This window comes from Drosophila albomicans, chromosome 2L, assembly GCF_009650485.2.
Source record: "Drosophila albomicans strain 15112-1751.03 chromosome 2L, ASM965048v2, whole genome shotgun sequence".
Lineage (NCBI taxonomy): Eukaryota > Metazoa > Arthropoda > Insecta > Diptera > Drosophilidae > Drosophila > Drosophila albomicans.
The window spans coordinates 5,202,071-5,220,912 of record NC_047628.2 but is presented as its reverse complement, the minus strand read 5'-3'; the positions used below and the strand labels follow the sequence as shown (position 1 = coordinate 5,220,912).

Sequence of the window (18,842 nt, the reverse complement as noted above, 5' to 3'; positions counted from 1 at the left end):
GCAAGGCATGCGCCGCATTAATAACATAAATGGCAAAGCCACAAAGTGAATATATATAAGAATATATATAAATATATCTTTATATATACATCATGGTAGTCATACATTATGCAGCCGCATCAGCGGCAGATTCTATGTGTATATAAAAGGCAATTTATTGTTGCGCCCAAGCAAAGTGCAGTAAAAAAGTTGAAAAAAAGGAAAACGAACCCAAGAGGCAGACTCGAGTTGGTAAAGAGAAGGAGCTGAGGCGAAGTCAGAGTCGCATCCTAAGCTGCTGCGACATAAAATTCAATTGAATGTCATTTTTCTTTTTTCGCTCCTTTTTGCATTTTTTTTTGTTTTGCTTCAGCAATGCCTTAAAATCATATTTGATATTCAATATATGCCTCGAGGCCGAGTTACTATGCAATATAAATCAGCACTAAAATCAAGTCAGGCTAAAGCGGAAGTTAAATTTAAAGAGCACACAATGTTATTTAGGAACAATGGAGACGAGGCAGACTCTTTGACGAGAGGGATTCAGTTTTCAGACAGCTGTTTTTCCTAGCCGAACAATGGGCTGGGCATTTCCACTTGTTTGGCTTTCATTGCCATGTGCAATTGTCCCTTGGAAAAATGTCAACCCAGCAGTAGTTTTTCTTTTGGCATTTACCACGGCTCGTTAGGGTTTCAGCCGTTCCCCTCGCTCTCTTCCTCTTCCTCTCCCTATCTCCCTGTCGATCTCTCTTGCTGGGAGTTCGATTGTTCGATATTTTTGCAGTAGTATTCGAAATGTTGACACGAACTTCATGTGAATGCAACTTTGTTATATATTTTTTGTATTTTTTCGATTTTGCTTTTTTCGCGGAAACTTTGATGGCTGTCAATACTCGTTAGGTAAACTTGCATTGAAATGCGGCTGGCCACATGTTGCAATGTTGTCAGTATTTAATTAAATCGTGAAAAAAACTGTGTGCCATGCCTTTTGGAGGATGCAGGTGCCAGCTGGTAAAACAGAGAGAGAGAGAGAGAGAGAGAGAGAGAGAGAGAGAGAGAGAGAGAGAGAGGGAGAGCAGAATTACAATTTGCAAATATTGAAGGATTAGTTGTCTTTTGAATCTTGATAAAATGTTTGTTTATGTATGCATTGAATCATGATATGAATATTCAGAGACCAATCAACGGATTTATGGCATGATCCATTTCAGTTGTTCATCCAAACTAATTCTATCGTAATGATTTTGCAATCATTTATATTTTGCTTCGTTAGCTGTTATTTGCATACCTTTCTTTGTGTATATTTCCTCTAAGTAAAACTCCTTTCTGTCTCTTTATCTTCTACTCTGTCTACTTCGCTATGGCTTCCCGCCCCAGTGAAAATACCCCCAAGAGCTGTCTCTGAATGCACTTCAAAGCTGCCGCTGGCTATATCACACCTCAGACCCGTTCCCGAAGCTCACCCACTTTCGTTTATTGGTCTTCTAATTAGAGGCCTGACCTTAATCACTTAAGAGTTTACATAACATGCCCATCCCCTCCACTCTCTGCTCCAACTCCCACACACACGCTGCGAACGCTAATTGTTTGCCTGTTGACCCATCCGCCTGGCTTAACCCGGCTCGAGACGCCAAATAAAAACTGTTTGCAGTGACGTAATTGACAGCAACAGTTGTAGCCGAAATGTTGTGTTGCAGCCACATCGAACGAGATAAGATAAGACAGCTCGGCAGATAAGATCTTTGGCAGGTTGCGTAGTCTCTAAATTGAATTTCAAAGTCAACAAGTGGACTTACAAGTTACTCTACAACATCGAGTCCAAAACTTTAAGCAAATTTCGTAGATCTCAACATTTTGGGCCACGCGCTGCGCCACTAAAAATATTTAACCATATTTGGACAGTCAAAACCATATTGGGCAAGGCACACGAAATGGATTTGAAAAGAATTCAAGTTTCTTGATTTGATTTTTGGCTGAGGTGACAATCCAAATGTTTTGCTGTCAATCGATATTACTTGTGTGTTTTATGGCTTGTTTTCGAATTGGAAGCGTGGGTTGCAACAAATGCTTCGCATAGAATCGATGAGTTTTTGAGAATTGATTGTTGCGATTAGATCGTAGATCTTTGCAGCTTCCGCCTCTCGAAGATCAGACAGCGCATCAATAATGCCTCTAAGGCGGCACCATCGCCCAATTAGCTGACAAATTACAGATGCTTGCAGACGAACAATGCCACAGCTTTGTGCTCACATCAATCCCATAGCAGCCCAAAGATGAAATGACCCAGGCCGAGGCGTCTCGTCAGGGTCAATGTGTTGCATGTTATTTACACCATGCAACATCCGACTGACAACTCTGCAAATGATGAGAGTCGCCTGGGATAAACAACAAAAACAACAATCAACAATCAACAAAATGCCACTCTTTGCCTGTGTTTTCTATACTCGTATAATCAAACAAATAATTTTTATGATAATACTAATAACAGCATGCCCAGATCTGAAGAGTACGAAAGGGAAGCAAGAGAGAGCCCCCGCATAACGGAAATGCTGGGGGATAATTAAGGTCTTGCAGCCTTCACAGTTCGCCGGCCTCTTCTTGAAATATATATACCACATATATATTGTACAATCCGCTTTGTTCGCACTCAATTAAATGTCCAACTGCATACTCGTATATGTATCTCACTCTTTAGCTATATCTTTGTATGACGTGGGTTACGCTTGGTGTTGGAATTGGCAATAAATTCCCAAAAGATCTAGTTATATTTTGTATATGCACTCAACTTGACTCAACTCTATAATTAATTATGTTCTCATTGTTTTCTTTACTCTCTTTCTAGGTAAGTTCAGCGCTGAGTACCACTCTCTATCTGACGTCAGTGAGTTTAGCAATGCATTCTTAAGTATTTTGACTGGTAATTAGTTTACTTTTAGATTTCCGTATAAATACAAATTCATACTTCTTATCGACATTAAGTATCGCCGTGAGTAATCTGTTGTGAGGAAATATTTCGAGTTGCTACTTACTTATCAATGAGCTCACATGTGAGTCTTTGGCGTCTGGCTACTACGATATCGCGTGAATACTTTTTACCGGTATGATTTTTGATTAATTAGGGTGGGGCGTCTTAAGTATGCAGGAAGTCATTTACAGTCACGAGAAGGAGAGGAGAGGAAGATGCAATGCACTGCCAGAATGAGGAAGGCAAAGAGTTGGCAATGTTTAGAGTGTGGGAGATAATCAATTAAGCAGCATGGTGCACAAAAGAGAAAGGGAAAGAAACGCTGAGCAAAAGGTAATATAGGAAATGGGAGCGGGAGAAGTAGCAGGAGAAGACAAGCCAAAGCTTCAACGGTCTATAGAGGTTATTGAGCTACATGTTCAAGAGTAAACTTGATTTAAATATGGGAATCTAAATATCACATTATGTAGCTCAATTTTCATAGAATCATTATTCAATTCGAATATTGCTGAACAAATTCAAAATTAAACTTTATCTTCAAATTATGTATCAAAATATTAATTTAGACGATTATTTATTATGATATATAATTGAAATGAATTATGCCATTACACTCATTGATTCCTGGGTACTTAAAGAACAACATTAAACTTAGTTTGTCAATAGGTAATGGAGTCAATTAACTGACTTTGCGGCGTAATCGCACTTTATTTCTATTTTTACGTTTAGAGCTCATAAACTATTTGAGTCGTAACTAAGTTACATTCATTAGACAACTCCACACTTTCGTTTGCCCCCATCGACTTTGACTCGGTTGGAGCATCAACTTTCACATGTTTCTCACTGTTTGTTTGTGTCTCTCTCTCTCTTTATTTCTGGCCAGGCTTGCATTGAGTTTTGTTTGGTTTATTGCCTCACGATCTGTGTGTTTTGGCCAGAGAAGACATTGGCTGGCTGCGTGGCTGTTGCAAATTACTTTCATTTTCAGCGTACGCGATGAGTTTCTGTTTTTGTGGTTTTTAGAAATTGACAGTGAAAATTGCATTAACGAGTCGTTGACAAAACTGCCAGCTAGCCAACTGTCAAATGTCTCGGTCTTGGAGTGGAGTCGAGAGAGAGAGAGTACAGAGTGGAGAGGGTGCTCTTAAAATGTAAGTCCAACTTGTGGACAGCTGAGGATTTCGGTCGAAGTGCCAAGCCACTCCCCACAAGACACAACTGTCACAACTGTTTTGGCCCGGCTAAGTGTGTCATGCAAATTGTCGTGCTCATTGTCAGTCTCGGTCCCTCCGACAAAATGCCTGCCTGCCTGCCTGCCTTGCCTGTTCTCTCTTACAGTCTGTAATTTGATATTGTCATTAGGTTCGTGTGCGCACTCGACTGTGGCCCAAGAGCTCTCGGACAAGGAAGTATTTTTGTATCTTTTCCACATGCGACGACGTCGACGATGACGATGACGACGCGCTGCACTTGACAGACACTATTATGTTACTGTTGCTGTTCGAGTGGGTGGTGCTGGTGTTGCCTCCCATGCATTATGCATGCCACGACGCTCATTAGTGCGGCTTGTTCCACAGACTGGGGGCTGCTTTTAATGGGCCAAAAGAACAATAGACTTGCAATTGGCCTGTGGCACATTCAGTCATTGGCGCTTTTCGCTCTGTTCGCACTGCGTAGCCAATGCCAAGCTTGATGTGTTTTTTTTTTTTTGTTGGTCTAACTTTCCATTGCCACGCACAGCTGCTAAATTAGCTGGAAAATCTCAAAGTCTTCGCTTTTATAATTTCATCAAATTCACGCTGTTCTCTTCTGTGTTTGTTCATCTTTTTTGTTCGTTCCTCTCAATGACAAAACTTTTAAATGGTTTTCGCCTTTGAGCGATTGCAACCAAAGCACTTAACTTAAATGTCAAATGTCACATTTTAGTCTCGTTTCGTTTCTTTTTCAACATATTTTTTGGAACTCTTCCTCCCCAAAGAAAATGTGTTACCCAATGATTTCGCAAAGCGTCAGAAATGCCTTCAAAAAGTGCTTTTGCAGCCAGCATAGAAATTATCTCTTTAAATGAAGAATGACATCTTTAGTGGCCCATTGAAATGGCAATTGAGTTGGGGCGACGAACAAGAAGACGAAGACGCAGACGAAGCAAAGAAGATGGGGGAAAAGTGTTGACAGTTTGCTGTAAACTGCTGAAATGTGAAAGCAACTAATTGGATAGAGTACTTGCTTGGACTTTTGGAAGCAACCCAAATCCAAAAACGACAAACGATGAGACAGCCAGCGACGATACACTTTTCGCCCGAATATTGTGTGGAACTAGTTTGCTCTCTAGTAACCAGTTCCATGAGTGAGCATTTTACCAATTGCAGACAGTTCGTTAAGATAAAAGCAATTTGCGTGACTAGTTCTGCTTTAGCAAACTGGTTCACAGTCAACGAGTGGCTTCCGTTTTGATAAACTCTCAACGATAGTTGGTTAGAATAGGAGACGCACCTTAAAAAATATATATATATGTAGTAGTTCCGATTACTCAACTCACTAAAACCCGTTCACTTTCATATTTGAATTTCAGATGAATTGACAGCTCATGTGAACTAGTTCAACAGTCACACAATGTTGTCAATGAAATTCATTTAAAATATCTTGAATATGCTAATTTGAATGAACCAGCTTTGCAAGGCAATTCAAACAGAGAACTTAACTCATAAACGGAAACAGTATAGTATAATTATGAAAAAACAGAATGATTTCATAATTGCGTGAGCAAACTCGTCTTGCAGTCAAAACATTTTGCATAGCTTCAAATTTAATCTAATCTTGCAGCTTGAACATTAATCAAAATTAATGTTAATAAAACGCTGTCATAAACATTGCATAATGCGATGGCTCGATTGTTGTTGTGGTCGGCAGGTGTCAGACAACCGTTAAAAAACGCTCAAACAATGGCAACTGATTCAACCAAAAGGCATAAATATGCGTTATACATACATATAACATACGTGTATTTTGTTCGATTCCCCCTCGATCTGCTCTGTCTACTTATCAACTTTACGATTGGCCATATTAACAAAAATTTATACACTCGTCTGCGAAGCGAGACCACAATCGGGAAAGATGAACAACAAACCGCAGGCATTTTAATTTTTCATGTTTAAACATATAAAAAAATATGTATAAAAAAAAATGAAGCAGTCTGCATGTTATGTTGCCAATGTCATGACAGCACCATTTGCATCTATCAGATACACTTTTCGCGCTTATTTTAATTGTAGAAAATTTGCATGCAAATCACGTACATTCCGCCACCACGCGTGGTATTTATAAATGCAATCATTTGCCAAAAAAATGAAATACTCAAAAAACAAAATTGAATAAATGTTTTGTTAATAACAAAACGATTTTGCTGAATGAATTTGAATTTGCGTCATTGGCGCTTCGGGGCGTTGCCATTACAGTGCACATCTCATTCGCCCAGATGGATGATTCACTTGCCACTCGATCTCCAGCAACAGCAGCAGCAAAACCCCAGCAAATGAGTAATCAACACATTTGAGTTGAGAGCGCGTTATGGAAATTTATGGCAAATAAAATACTTTCGCTTAAGTGAGCAACGCTTTCAGCTCTCTTGCATCTAATTCTGATTCTGCTTCTTTGCAGCTGAACACCATCAATTAGTCATAATCTGTCGTAGGCGTTTGTCTAGTATGTCTGGTATTTCAACTCATGAATTCCCTGTCTACATGTTTAATGTTCTTAAGTGATTCGTTTAACAGTTGAATTTGCGTTGAACAATACTAAAAAACCACAGCCATATGTAGAAAAAAAATGATTAACTTTAAATGCACAGAAATAAGTCATATTATTAGATAAACTCTCAATAATTCTGATGATGACAAACCTAAATGAAAAAATATTTGTGAGGCTCCTATTTTATTTCTTTCTTTCAACAAAGTAAAGTTTGTTCATCTTTGACATTGCAAAAACTAAGCATTCGCAAGCACACACAAAAAGTTGAACAACTCTATATTTTAATTAACATTTTTAACAACAACAACTTAATTGCAACTGTGAAATGCTTTAAAATATAACTCAAGCTGCCATACAAACTTAGCCTTCAAATGTGGCCAAGTTGAAGTTTTTCTTTGGCATTTCTTTTTTGCTCAACAATTAAATTAATTAAGTTTACGCTTTTGGCACATTTAATTAGACGAAAACTAAAAAAAGCAAATAAATAAACACAGCACTGACACAACTTCATTTCATGGGAAGCAGTGAAATTGTTGTTGCATCAGCAACAAACCGACAAACACTTGACTTGAAAAAATATCTTAAAGATACGCGCTGCTTGCGCATTCAATGGGCGCCAACAACATCAACAACAACGCAAAAGTTTAATATTCATAAAGCAACAAAAACAATGACAGACAATAATGACAATTGCATAAGACCAAAACTCAAACTCACAGATGAGCAGAGAAACCGAGAAGAGGGGGAAAAGAGAGAGAGCCAGCTCACCCTTTTTAGCCATCTTGAGCAATCGCTTCGAGTACTCGTAGTTGCAGATACAAAAAGTGTGATATTATTACAACAACTTTGGCTGCTTCTGCTTCATTATGATTGTGCTGATAATTACTACTATTATTATTATTATTATTTGGTTCATTATTTGTATTGTTGACACTCTGACATATTTCCAGATAGCCAGCCAGCCAACTTTCCCAAGTATTTGTTTTTGTTTCATGCATATTTCTTGCCATCATTTGGCAACACATTTAAGTCATTTGAAACGTGTTAATGTGCCTCTGAGCTTCTAAGTTTTTCAGCCATTCCGACATGGCCCTGCCCCAAGAGACCCCAGAAAACAAAACAACTTGGCCTGGTCTCTGCTCTTAACTCACTTTAATTGTGTCCATCAACTTTCGCGAGTGAAATTTTGTTGGCAACTGGAAAACTTTTTTTGTGGCTTTAATTGAGAGTTGAGCTCAAGTTACGCTTGGACTCGACGGCAAGGTTTTCTGTGTTAATTAAACTATAAAGTTCTGTTGAAAAAGGGTTAAAAAACTAACACAGAATTATAATTAAGATGAAGTAACGTGAATTTAGTAAGAAACGATTTTAGAGAACTTTTCGCAAAAGTTCAAGATGCGTTTTCGCTTCAACAATTAAGAAGTAGAGAGAAAAATAAAAATAGAAAACATTTCGCAATTGAATTCTTTTGAACTCGAATGACAAATTGTCAGCGTGTCAAGCATTTCACGATTTGCTACGTCACTCAAAATGTTCATATGAAAATTGTAGAAAATTTTCCGCTTCTTCGGCTTTGGTTTTTCACAAGTGACAACTCAAATCCATAGTCCAATTTTTTGTTGTTCCTCACCCCGGCTTTGACATTGACACAACAACTTTTACCAACCTCAATTACAATCAATCACATATGTTGTATTTGGGTGTTATTGTTGTTGTTGTTTGTTTGTGGCCAAGCATTTTGGCTATGCGCCAAATGTCCCCAGTCAACAGTCAGCGAGGAGGGAGAGAAAAGAGAGGAGGAAAGATTCGTGCGTGCGACGTTGGAGCCAAATGCCTATGGCTAGAAATTACAATAATGATAAACGCCACACACTCACGGGCAGACAACAAAAGTTTGGTCTTAAGTAAAAGCAGCGCTTAGTGCGAAATTTCATTTATCATGATGCAGAAGCTACAGCTCGATGCCCACAAGTTCCATCCACCTCCTCCATCCACCTCCTCCATTCACCTCTTCGTTCTCCTTGTGGCCTTCTGCTGTGAATGACAAAAGACTGCCGAAGCTATTGTTAATCATGATGATGATCAAGATAATGACTGTGATGTTGATGTGCTGTTGATGCTGCTCGAAGATGCTGCTTTGATAAATCTTTCGACACAAGTTGCAGCACATGTTTTGAGCACTTTTCCAAGTCCAGATTTCACTCTCGTGGCGCGTTGTCCAGCAAAGTGGTTAAACCCAACTTGTTTTCTCGCCACCATTACAAATGTCACTTTTTCTAGCCATCGAACTTGACCAGTTTTTCATTTTCATTTTGCGGAAAAGTGTCGACTAAGAAAAAATATATACTCGCATATGAGTATAAAGAAAAATGTTAATTATTAATTTGTTTTGCCTTTAAAAAGACAATTCAGTTCAATTAAGTATGAGTTTGCGGCGCAAATTGATAGCTGTGTTTATGGAGCAGGAAGTTAAGGAAATAATATTTTATGTGAAAGTTGAATTCAATATTTTCTTATGATGTTATAGGATAGATAACATCGCAAACTTGTTGCAGTTTTACGCATGATTGCGTTCAAGTTGCAGCCATGAAAATACTATAATACGTGATTATAGAAAAAATTAAAAACTCAATAAGGAGACATCAATTGTTAAGTAGTAGATAAACAAGTGCTAATAAATTACCATAACACTTAAACACATGTATTATAAACATTACACGAGATGATCACAGAGCTATTCCCTGGAGCTCTCAAGTGACCCACTTGAAAAGTGCCGCCCCTAAACAATGCATCAAAATCAATGAAGCTTACGAAATGTTTACCGCCCATTAGCACATCATCAAAGAGCATAGAGCGAGGGAAAAAAGATGACAGTCTCATGCACTTTTCTCACGGGCACCTCAAGTATCTCAACCTTGGACTGCGCCCCGCACTTCTCTCTCGATTACAGTAGCCACACACACACACTAACACAGAGAGACAGCGAGTCCTTCAAGTACACATGCTAATCAGCTGCGGAAATATGAGACGTTTATGCTGTGTGTTTGTGTTTATGACATATGTGTGACAGCAAGTAGAAATATGTACTCGAACAACACACACCTCTAAGACTTCAGTGCTGGCTTGGGGGAGACTCAGAGTAGGCGCTACAATGTCATCATTTCAGTTTGTTGGCGGCTAGTTATATGGCTTACAAACTGAGCAAAGACACCCAGCCAGGTTGTCACTGGGTCAGTACAATGACCTCGCATTCCAGAGGAGTTTCCCAGTTGCCACTCGAGGGAGAAGTGCTTTGAAAATCAATAAAGTGCATGCAAGACAGGTCCGGCAATTTAATTATTTATAAACATTTAGCATTGCTCGAAGGAGTGCAGGACATGTACTGAAGAAAAAGTACTAAACTGTTATTGTGCTTGGCGTTCAACAAATGGAAGCACATTTCTGAGGAAAGCAGCAGCAGGTGCCCCGAGAACTGAGACGCCGTTTTGTCATTAAGGCGCCTTCTCCCTAAGAATTGATGTGTATGTGTGTGTGTGTGTGTATGTGTGTGTGTTTGCAGTGTGCACAGAATGTTGGCAGACAGTTTGTCTTTCTTTCAATCTTTTTGGCATGCATTACCCTTAATGAACTGCGCTCAGGACCGACAAACTGCAGCTACGCTACCTGCATAATTCCGCGCCTCATCTCCTTCTCTGTCTCTGTCACTGTCTCATTTATTCTCCATGGCATTAAAGCAGAAACCGGGTGCTATTATAAATAATTGCACAAGAAAATAGGTAAAAGAGGCGAAAAGTTTCATACAATGTCGCTGAACAAGAGAGCCCAGAACAATAGAGAGCCATTCACCTGGCACAGTTCTCACGCAGCGAGACCAACTCTTCTCTCTCGTCTCACTCTCTCATTCTGTGGGCAGGCAAAAAGTGAGCAGACCTACGCTTGGGTTGTGCCATACACACATAGTTGAGACCCTCGAGGAAGTGGGCGGCGTATAAAGCAAGATACCGAAGAGTGATAAATGAAGGAAAACGAGGTGTAAATACTCGAACTACTTTTATCAGATCTTGGCACAGATTGCAAGGGTTGCGCTTAAGATAGCGATAAGAACTGTTAACAGTTGTCAAATAAAGTTTATACATGTTAGAGAACTCTGCTGGAAATGGAAAGTGATGACTAAGAAAACTCTTAACTAAAGGTGATTATAGAAGGGACCAGAATAACCTGTTTGAAATACTTAATGTGATTAAATTGAAAGAGAAAGTAAAAATGTGGACTCTTACTCTGAAATCTTTTAATGAGGGAATGCGAAAGACAAAGTTAAGCATAGTCATACTAACTTTAATCGGCGTTTAAATATATGTATATACACTCCTGCCCAAAAGTAGACACCTCTTAAAGTTTTGTAACAGAATGGGAAAACGAAAATCGAAAACTGAAAAATAGCGAAATAAAGTATGAAGAATAATATCGTAAAGAGCAATGCACAAAATGTGATATTTTGAACTCTGTTTACATCTCCCAGTAACGGTAAAAGAGCACACACATTTCAATTATAACTAGGATGCAATATTTTTGAGATTAATAGAGAGATTAATAGTTATAGTAGGAATATTGCGAATTAAATTCTTGTGTTACAATTGAAGATTCCTGCCAGTGAAAGAATGGAAACAAAGAACTTAAGATTATGAAATTGGTTTAATTACATTCTCTAACCTTAAGCTTAGAGCACGATTAATTAGAATGCCATACTAATTAGAATATTGTGAACTATGCTTTGCATTTTTCTAGAACAAATGCAATTTCCAATCATATTAAATATGCGTCGTAGATAAAAATACAACACAGGGAATTGCAGCGCACTAAGTAAACAATTTCTGTGAACTCTTACAACTGCCAGCCACATCTATGAACTTCAATGCAAATCAGTCAAAGTCAAAATCCAAAGCCTAAGTCAAAAAACCCATTTGGTGGCCGATACCTGGTAAGCACATCGCAACCAGCTATGAAATTTTCATTTTGAATGAAATGAAAGAAAAACAACAACAACGAACCAACGAATGAAAAACACCAGCAACAACAACAGCGCAGCTAAAAATGATTGACAGTGAATTTAATTGAAGCATTGAACCTGGACAAGCGCGCTTGACTGTCGAATGTCGATTGTCGACTGTTGACTGCTCGCAGCAGGGTAAAGGGCAAAGGATTTACCTTTTGGCAAGAAGTCATCTATGGATTTGGCATCTTTTGTCAACGCTGCGTTCAATCAAATGGTCTAGACACACATGATGCGCTGATGACAAAAGAGCTGGTTAACTGACGTTTACACTACCTGCCAGCCAAGCTAATTTGCTCCTTTATCCCCACCGCATAGTGGGTGGGGAAGCAGGTGGTGCACACATCAAGATGAATGACACGAGCGCTGACCACACACATGTCGAGAGAGCTGCACAAATTTTGATCGAACAATGATGATGCATGAGAAGATGTGGGATTGACGGACAAGGTACTCCACTACAGACAGTACTTGGTAAACTTCAGACTGAACCAATTACCACGAGAAGTGTCAATTTGTTGACTGACTATCCTCTTATAGTTGCTCGTGGAAATTGTGGTTGCCATATGTGGCGCAGTTCGGCACGTTTAACTGTTTAACATTTACTCGCAAAATGCGCTCACACACCTTTATTTGCAGGCGGCGATGGCTAAAAGTAGATGCTTGAGAGCAGATGCAGATACATGCTTTCGTTAAATCTGTTGCTGCGCCATTCGCCATACGCCATTCGTATTACACTTCCTCAAAACACAAAAGTGCTGAATGTGTATTTAAATTGCTCATCAAAAGTGCGAGTTAATTCTAATTTACATAAACAATTAAACGCAGGCAGCCAGGCAAAAATTCAACAAAAAAGCGAAATACGAAATGTACAATAAAGTCTAAATGAACCGCAAGTGAAAAGCTGAAAGTGCTGAGGCAGCAATCGTGACGCCCGTTAACTGCTTAATGCGACAATTAAAAAATTATTGCTCATACGCACTGGTGAACGCCTGACCTTAACGCCGCCGTCGCCGCTGCCTCTTGAGCTGACTGACAGTCGTTCAACTTGACGCCCACACGCTGCCACACAATCAATACAGTGAACTGCCCATAAAAGCAACAATAACAAGCAGCTAGCTAGTGACAAATATGTAAGTCGCACTCGACTGGCTTTTGTTGTCGCTGTTGTCGTTGTTCTCGTTCCACTTGATTTGTTTATAGAACTCGTTTTCTGCTCATAAATATATTTTTAGTGTCATTTCGGAATTTTTTCGCTCATTGCAAAAATTTGAAAAGGTTACTCGTATTCTCAGCATAATTGAGCTGTGAATAAGTCGAACTTGTCTGACAGACTTTCAAATGTTATTAGACAGTTATTTTTAGATTTCAGATACTTTTGGTACTTTAATTAATTCACAACTTGTTCTTTTCTCTTTGCAGGTGAGTGGCAAACACAAGCAACAAAAGGCCAACAACATTTTCCATTACAATGCGCTGACTCTCGGTGCCAATAGGCCGTCAGTTCTTATCAAGATAAATTTGAACAAGCCAATTTAGCCCTAGACAGCCAGTCACCAATCCGATCTCCCTGGCCACATTGCTGGCTTACAATTTGTGTTTGTATGCAGTATATTTTTTTTATTCTTGTGCATTTTGGGCGCTTCAAATGGTTGCCAATTTCGTTTTGGGGTTTGCGATAAGACCGCAAAATATGACAGGCAACAGCACGAAATGAATGAATGAATTCGCAATGAAGCACAGCGCAGAGCTAAAAAAGGGAACTGGTCGCAAAGTGCCGCCTCTTTTCCTCTCGCTCGCTTTAGACTGCCATGCGTTCGTGTCTCGTAGAAATACCAAATGGAAAAAAGAAGAAAAATTAAAAGAAAAGACAGGAAAAACAGAGAGGAAAAAGAAATACCAATGCTGTCGCTCGCATGTGTTGCGCTTGCTACGTGTTCATGTTAAATGTCATAATCAGACGCAGTCCGAAACACATACTCGTACAAGTCGTACACGAAGTACACAACCAAAAGTATCTAGATACAAAGTTGCCACTCGACATGTTGCATAAATGTAAACAGCATGCGAAATAGCTTCGCCTTCGCCTTTACACAAGGGGGCGTGACCTCAGCTTAGCTATGTTCCAAACACACAAACTATGCGATATGTTGATGTTGTTGTTGTTGTTTTAGTTAATAGATTCACAGATACTTAGCGAGTGAGCTTAGAGATATGTATGTGCGACTGCTAGCTGTTCTTCTTGGCCTGTCATCAAATGCAGCTACAGCAAAATATGTATATAGAGATTCATATCAAGCCATAATTTCTGCAGATTTATGCAGCGGTTCTCACAACACATCCCCAAAAAAGGCAAACAGCAAAGTACGAGTATCTCATCAGTTTTATCGAGCCCGTATGACGCCATCGCAACTGAGTTGAGTGCTTGCACAAATATGCAAGGTATTTTACTTTTTCAGAAATAAAAACTGACTTCTGTAATGCGAAGTTTTGTTGCACTACGAATAGGAAGAAAGACATTTTTTATTGTGAATTGAATCTTCATTATTTTCTTTGACATAAGTGTAGAGAAAAGTGCAACACGTATGCTATTTGAATTGCACATTTCAGATAAATGCATTATTATTCATTAATAATTATTCCTTCCCACGTTTTGAACAACTTCTATGGAAGTCAAAAGGAAACTTAATTCAGTCCAAGCAATATTTTTAACATATTTATTTTCGAGAAATAACTATAATTCATCAAATTCAAAATAAGCATCAATTCCACGGAATAAAAGCCTTTAGATGATATCATTCTCGAGATTTATTTGCCACACTCAGAAAGGGTATTTGCAATAATGTGTTGTCGAAACTCAAAGAGGATGGTGAGAATGTCGCACAGTTTTTTGCTTTTTTTGGGCCTGCCAATCGTCCGACACTTCCTGGCGCAAGTTCAAGGGCTTCGCATCTCCTACTCAGAGTTTCCCTTGCTCGCTGCTCTTCTCATCTGCCACAGATGGTGGCACATGCATAAATTCTTGGCACTTTTTTGGCAGACCTGGCGACGCCTTTGCCAGGGCCATAGAAGACAAGCGGCAGCCAAGGCGATGTATTTTTTCTGTTTCTGTTTTCCTCTCATTTCTGACAAGCCTCGAGAACAGCAAAAACAAAATTTGTTGTACCTCTTTTCGTTTATGCGAAATGTATTTTTCTTCATCTGCTTATTTTTTTTTGCTTTCGTGTGCTCTTTGAACGCGGCAGGATCTATTGAGGCCTCTCTGATGGTTTTTGGTTGGTTGGTTGGGCCGCCCCACTGTGACTTTTCTATTGCATTTTAAATGACTTTTCAATGTTCTTATGTGCAAGTGTATGCATGTGTGTGTGTAACAGTGTGTGCAGTTATGAGCTGCATGTGGCATGTGGCAGCAACATTTCAACGTTATTCTTTTTGCACTCTCGACATGCCCAAATTCATGTGTGCTTGATAACGGTTTTTGAGCAAGTTGAGTGGTTTGATGTATTGCGAGTGGTTCTCGAGCCTCGTGTGAAGGTCAATGGGGTGCTTCATTGCAGGCCATTGAATTATGGCTCAATAGAACGACAGGAAATACCAGAAGAGCTCTTCCAACGAATGAAAACGGATGAAAATAGGGCAGCCTTCGGAAGAGAGATTTTAAGAGGTTGCTTTTTCAAAATTTCATCTTTTTATTATGCTCTTTGTTAGTTCTAATAGAACAAGTCTTCATTCCGCAAAACTATCAAGCATAACTAATAAAAAAACTTACTTTAGCTTAAGTTAAGTGGTTGGATTGCGTATGAAAAGATTCAGTTAAGTGCGATTAATGAGAATCATATTCAGCAAAAGCCTGACAGACATCACGTCTGTCGACTGCCACGCCCACTGTTGAGAGTGTTACGAAACAATACATAACATTAGCAACAGCTTAAGCATATAGTCAAAGTCTGTGTAAAACAACTAAAGTTTTAGGTTTTTAGGTTTCTCTTTTCGTTGTTGGTCTGCTTGCCAAAAAAGCTAAGAAAAATCTCAGAGCGCTTTGAAGGTCGCCTTATTAACACATAAACCATAAAAGCCAGTCGACAAAAAAAAAAAAAAAACAAAAAAAATATAAATAAAAACCGTAGGCACATGTTTGGCTAAACACAGTAAAAACAAGAACAACAACAGAAGCAACAGCGACAGCGACAGCAACAGCAACAAGAGCATTAAGAGGAATAACAACAACTGGCATTGCCTGCATAGAATTGCCCACATGTGTGTCACGTCACGGCAGACGACAACGGCAACAGCTACACTGTACAGCAACAGCAACAGCTCTGGCTACAGATACATATACAGACACAGATACAGATACAGATACTTTGCCGCGCAGATACTTTGCGTGCTCTTGTGTAGAACGATACACAATGGACTGGGCTTGTTTTTGCCATATGTGAAAAATGTTTAGGCGGTCTGCCACTGCCACCGACATCAGCAACAGCAACAACAGCAACAACATCAGCAACGGCAGCAGCAGCATGAAAAATATATTTTTCGCTCAGAATTTTTGAATAGTCGTCAATGGAAGTTGCTCGTTGTCGGTGCTAAACTTCATCGCCGTCGCCGTCGTCGTTGTCGTCGTTGTTGTCTCTCGTCGCGTAAAGCACGTATCTTTTTTTTTTGCCTTTTGGTTTCTTCGTATAGCTAAATGTTTGTTTAGCAGCGCAAAAGAATCATTAGTGATGTGTGTGTGCTAAGAAATTTCTAAAAAACAAAGAACGAACAAAAGAAAAGCCCAGAGATTGTCGCCAGCAAGACGAACGCATTTAATGCCTATATGCATCGCCTATAAATCGGTATTTATAGCATAGTAAACAGACCATCTTTTATAGGCGGGCGTGTCATGATCTTATCAACGGACTTTTACTGGGTGAGTTTACCATACGTGTATCTTCAATCAGGCAGTCAGTCAGTCATTCAATCATTCAGCCGGGCGGGCTTTTAGTTGATTTTCAATTACCGTTGAGCAAATATTGAACAATTTGGCATCAGTTTGCCAACTTCACACATTGTTTCAACATTGGCTTTGTTGGGAAATTCAATTTTATTCCAACAGATTTTACTTGTGACTTGACTTTTCCATAGCGAAATCATAAAATGTTTTTTAATTTTTATTTATACTATACGAGTACACACGAGTACTTGCCGTTGTGTTTGCCTTTTGATGTCGACAACGACAACGACCACGACAACCCATCCAGTCAGTCAGTCAGTCAGTCTCTCCACCATCCAACGATTCAACCATCCAGCCATCCAACGATTTAAACACCCAACCAGGCAGTCATCCATCCAACAAGCAGTCATAAATACTTTGTGTGCTTTCAAGTGGCAACATGGAAAAAAAAAGTAGAGAAAAACAACATAAGAAAATATAATAAAAAATTATAAAATGCGACTCCTACACTACCTTTGAGTTTGCCATTTCCCCCACTTTGTTGGCGTCCCTCGGCGGTCGCGCAATTTTCACACAGCTCAGTTGATTTTCCCCCCTTTCGCTGTGTTCTTTTCGCTGATTTCCAACATTTGCTAAAGTAGTTTGTGTGTGTAGATGTGTGACTAATTAAATTGTAAAATTAAAAGTTTTTTAATCGTTTGATATTCTGCAAAAGTCATTGACTTTAGGGTCTTTAGAGAAATTATAGCTACTGTTCAAATGCAACAAAAGAGTTGTCAACTTTTTACCTGTTAATGAAAATAAAAGATTAGCGGTGCTAGTAAATGCTGAAAGTTCTGTGCAAAACTTTCGTCATAACTTCAAAGGAAGCTTCGTAAAAAATAACTCACTTATTATACGCAAATTGATGGTAGATTAACCTTGTGCATTAACTTTTATAAGTCGACCAACTCATATCTGAAATTGTAAATTTTCTTATCTTCTTGCACAACACAAGGCAGATAAGAAAGATAACTTTAACTGAATATTATCATTTAGCTACTATTTAACTGATATTTAAAAATACATTGCTCTTATCATATCAGCATGAGCAAAGAACATTTAAATGAGTTTATTTTTAATTAACAGCTGGGCGTGTCATAAACAATCATGTATGTTAGATACATAATTGTTATTTTATTAAAGAGCAAATAATGCGCCACGATAAGCTGATAAGCAAATGTCTTGCCTGAAACTTTTAGTACGATGTTGTTCACAGTTTTTAGCCCGATTCACAATTCACAGGGTAGCTTATTATATTCCCGCGCCTAAAAAAAAGAGTTGAATTCAAAATTATATAACTTCTGCAATGCCCCCATTTTCAGTGCATTTGATGTCAGTTTTCTTACTGTTGGGAAACCCCAACGAGTGCAGGAAGCTCAAGCTCTTCGTGTGCAGTACAGACAAGTTGATGTTTTACGAGCGCGCTTTTTGCTCAATGATGAATTCAAGATGTCGCCAAAACTGGCACGTAAATATGTCTGGCATTTTTTGCTGGTATTATTTTTTGTTTTTATCATTATTATTGCATTCGCAGTCTGCGCTGCTTACATAATTACCGGGTCTGGTCTGACCAGGCCGGCCTCTGCCTTTTATGGCGCATTTTTAGTGGTTTTTAATTGGATTGGCATACAAAAAAAACTGACTGCGTGCTGAATGAGACTCGAATTGGCAATGGAAGCTGGTAGTTGAAGCTGCAAAAAGGTTTAAGCTCTTGACTAGAGTCGTGATTTCAATATCTAACATCTGGTTCTAAGCTACCCACAGGCAAAATCTGAACTCAAGAGAGTAGTTTCTTTTCAAGAGAAGCGATACACAGGGAGACCATATTTTTAAGAGGGTATATTCGGTTAACGAATTGAATTACCTAAAACAAAACTACTTTAATATGTGCAAGTACTTTTACAAAATATAGGCTTTCTTACTCACATTTATAACATAAACCAATTAATAGCCAAGGTTGATTATTTTGCGTTCGACCCTCGCATTTCATCTTCAGTCACTTTCAAACACAAATTCACTCGCACACCTACAGCAATCAGACGCCAACACAGAACGATGCCAGATGCTGACGCTCCTCTTTTTCTCGGACCCCATAAATTGTGAATGTTATGTTGGCTTTGATT

General features: G+C 39.0%; 1 protein-coding gene across 6 annotated transcripts in view; it reads left to right on the top strand.

Moving 5' to 3' along the window:
• The window catches only part of LOC117563667 (uncharacterized), a 46,687-nt gene that overhangs the window by 14,746 nt on the left and 13,099 nt on the right, over nt 1-18,842 (top strand). Inside the window, exon 1 of one of the 6 annotated variants that reach the window (XM_034242090.2) lies at nt 16,530-16,653. The exons of 4 other annotated variants lie outside the window; for them this stretch is intronic. In XM_034242090.2, coding sequence (XP_034097981.1) covers nt 16,627-16,653 — 27 coding nt within the window. In that variant the 5' untranslated portion in view covers nt 16,530-16,626. Of the gene's footprint in view, nt 1-16,529; nt 16,654-18,842 lie in introns of those variants that run through there. One more of the 6 variants, XM_034242089.2, reaches the window with a different exon arrangement.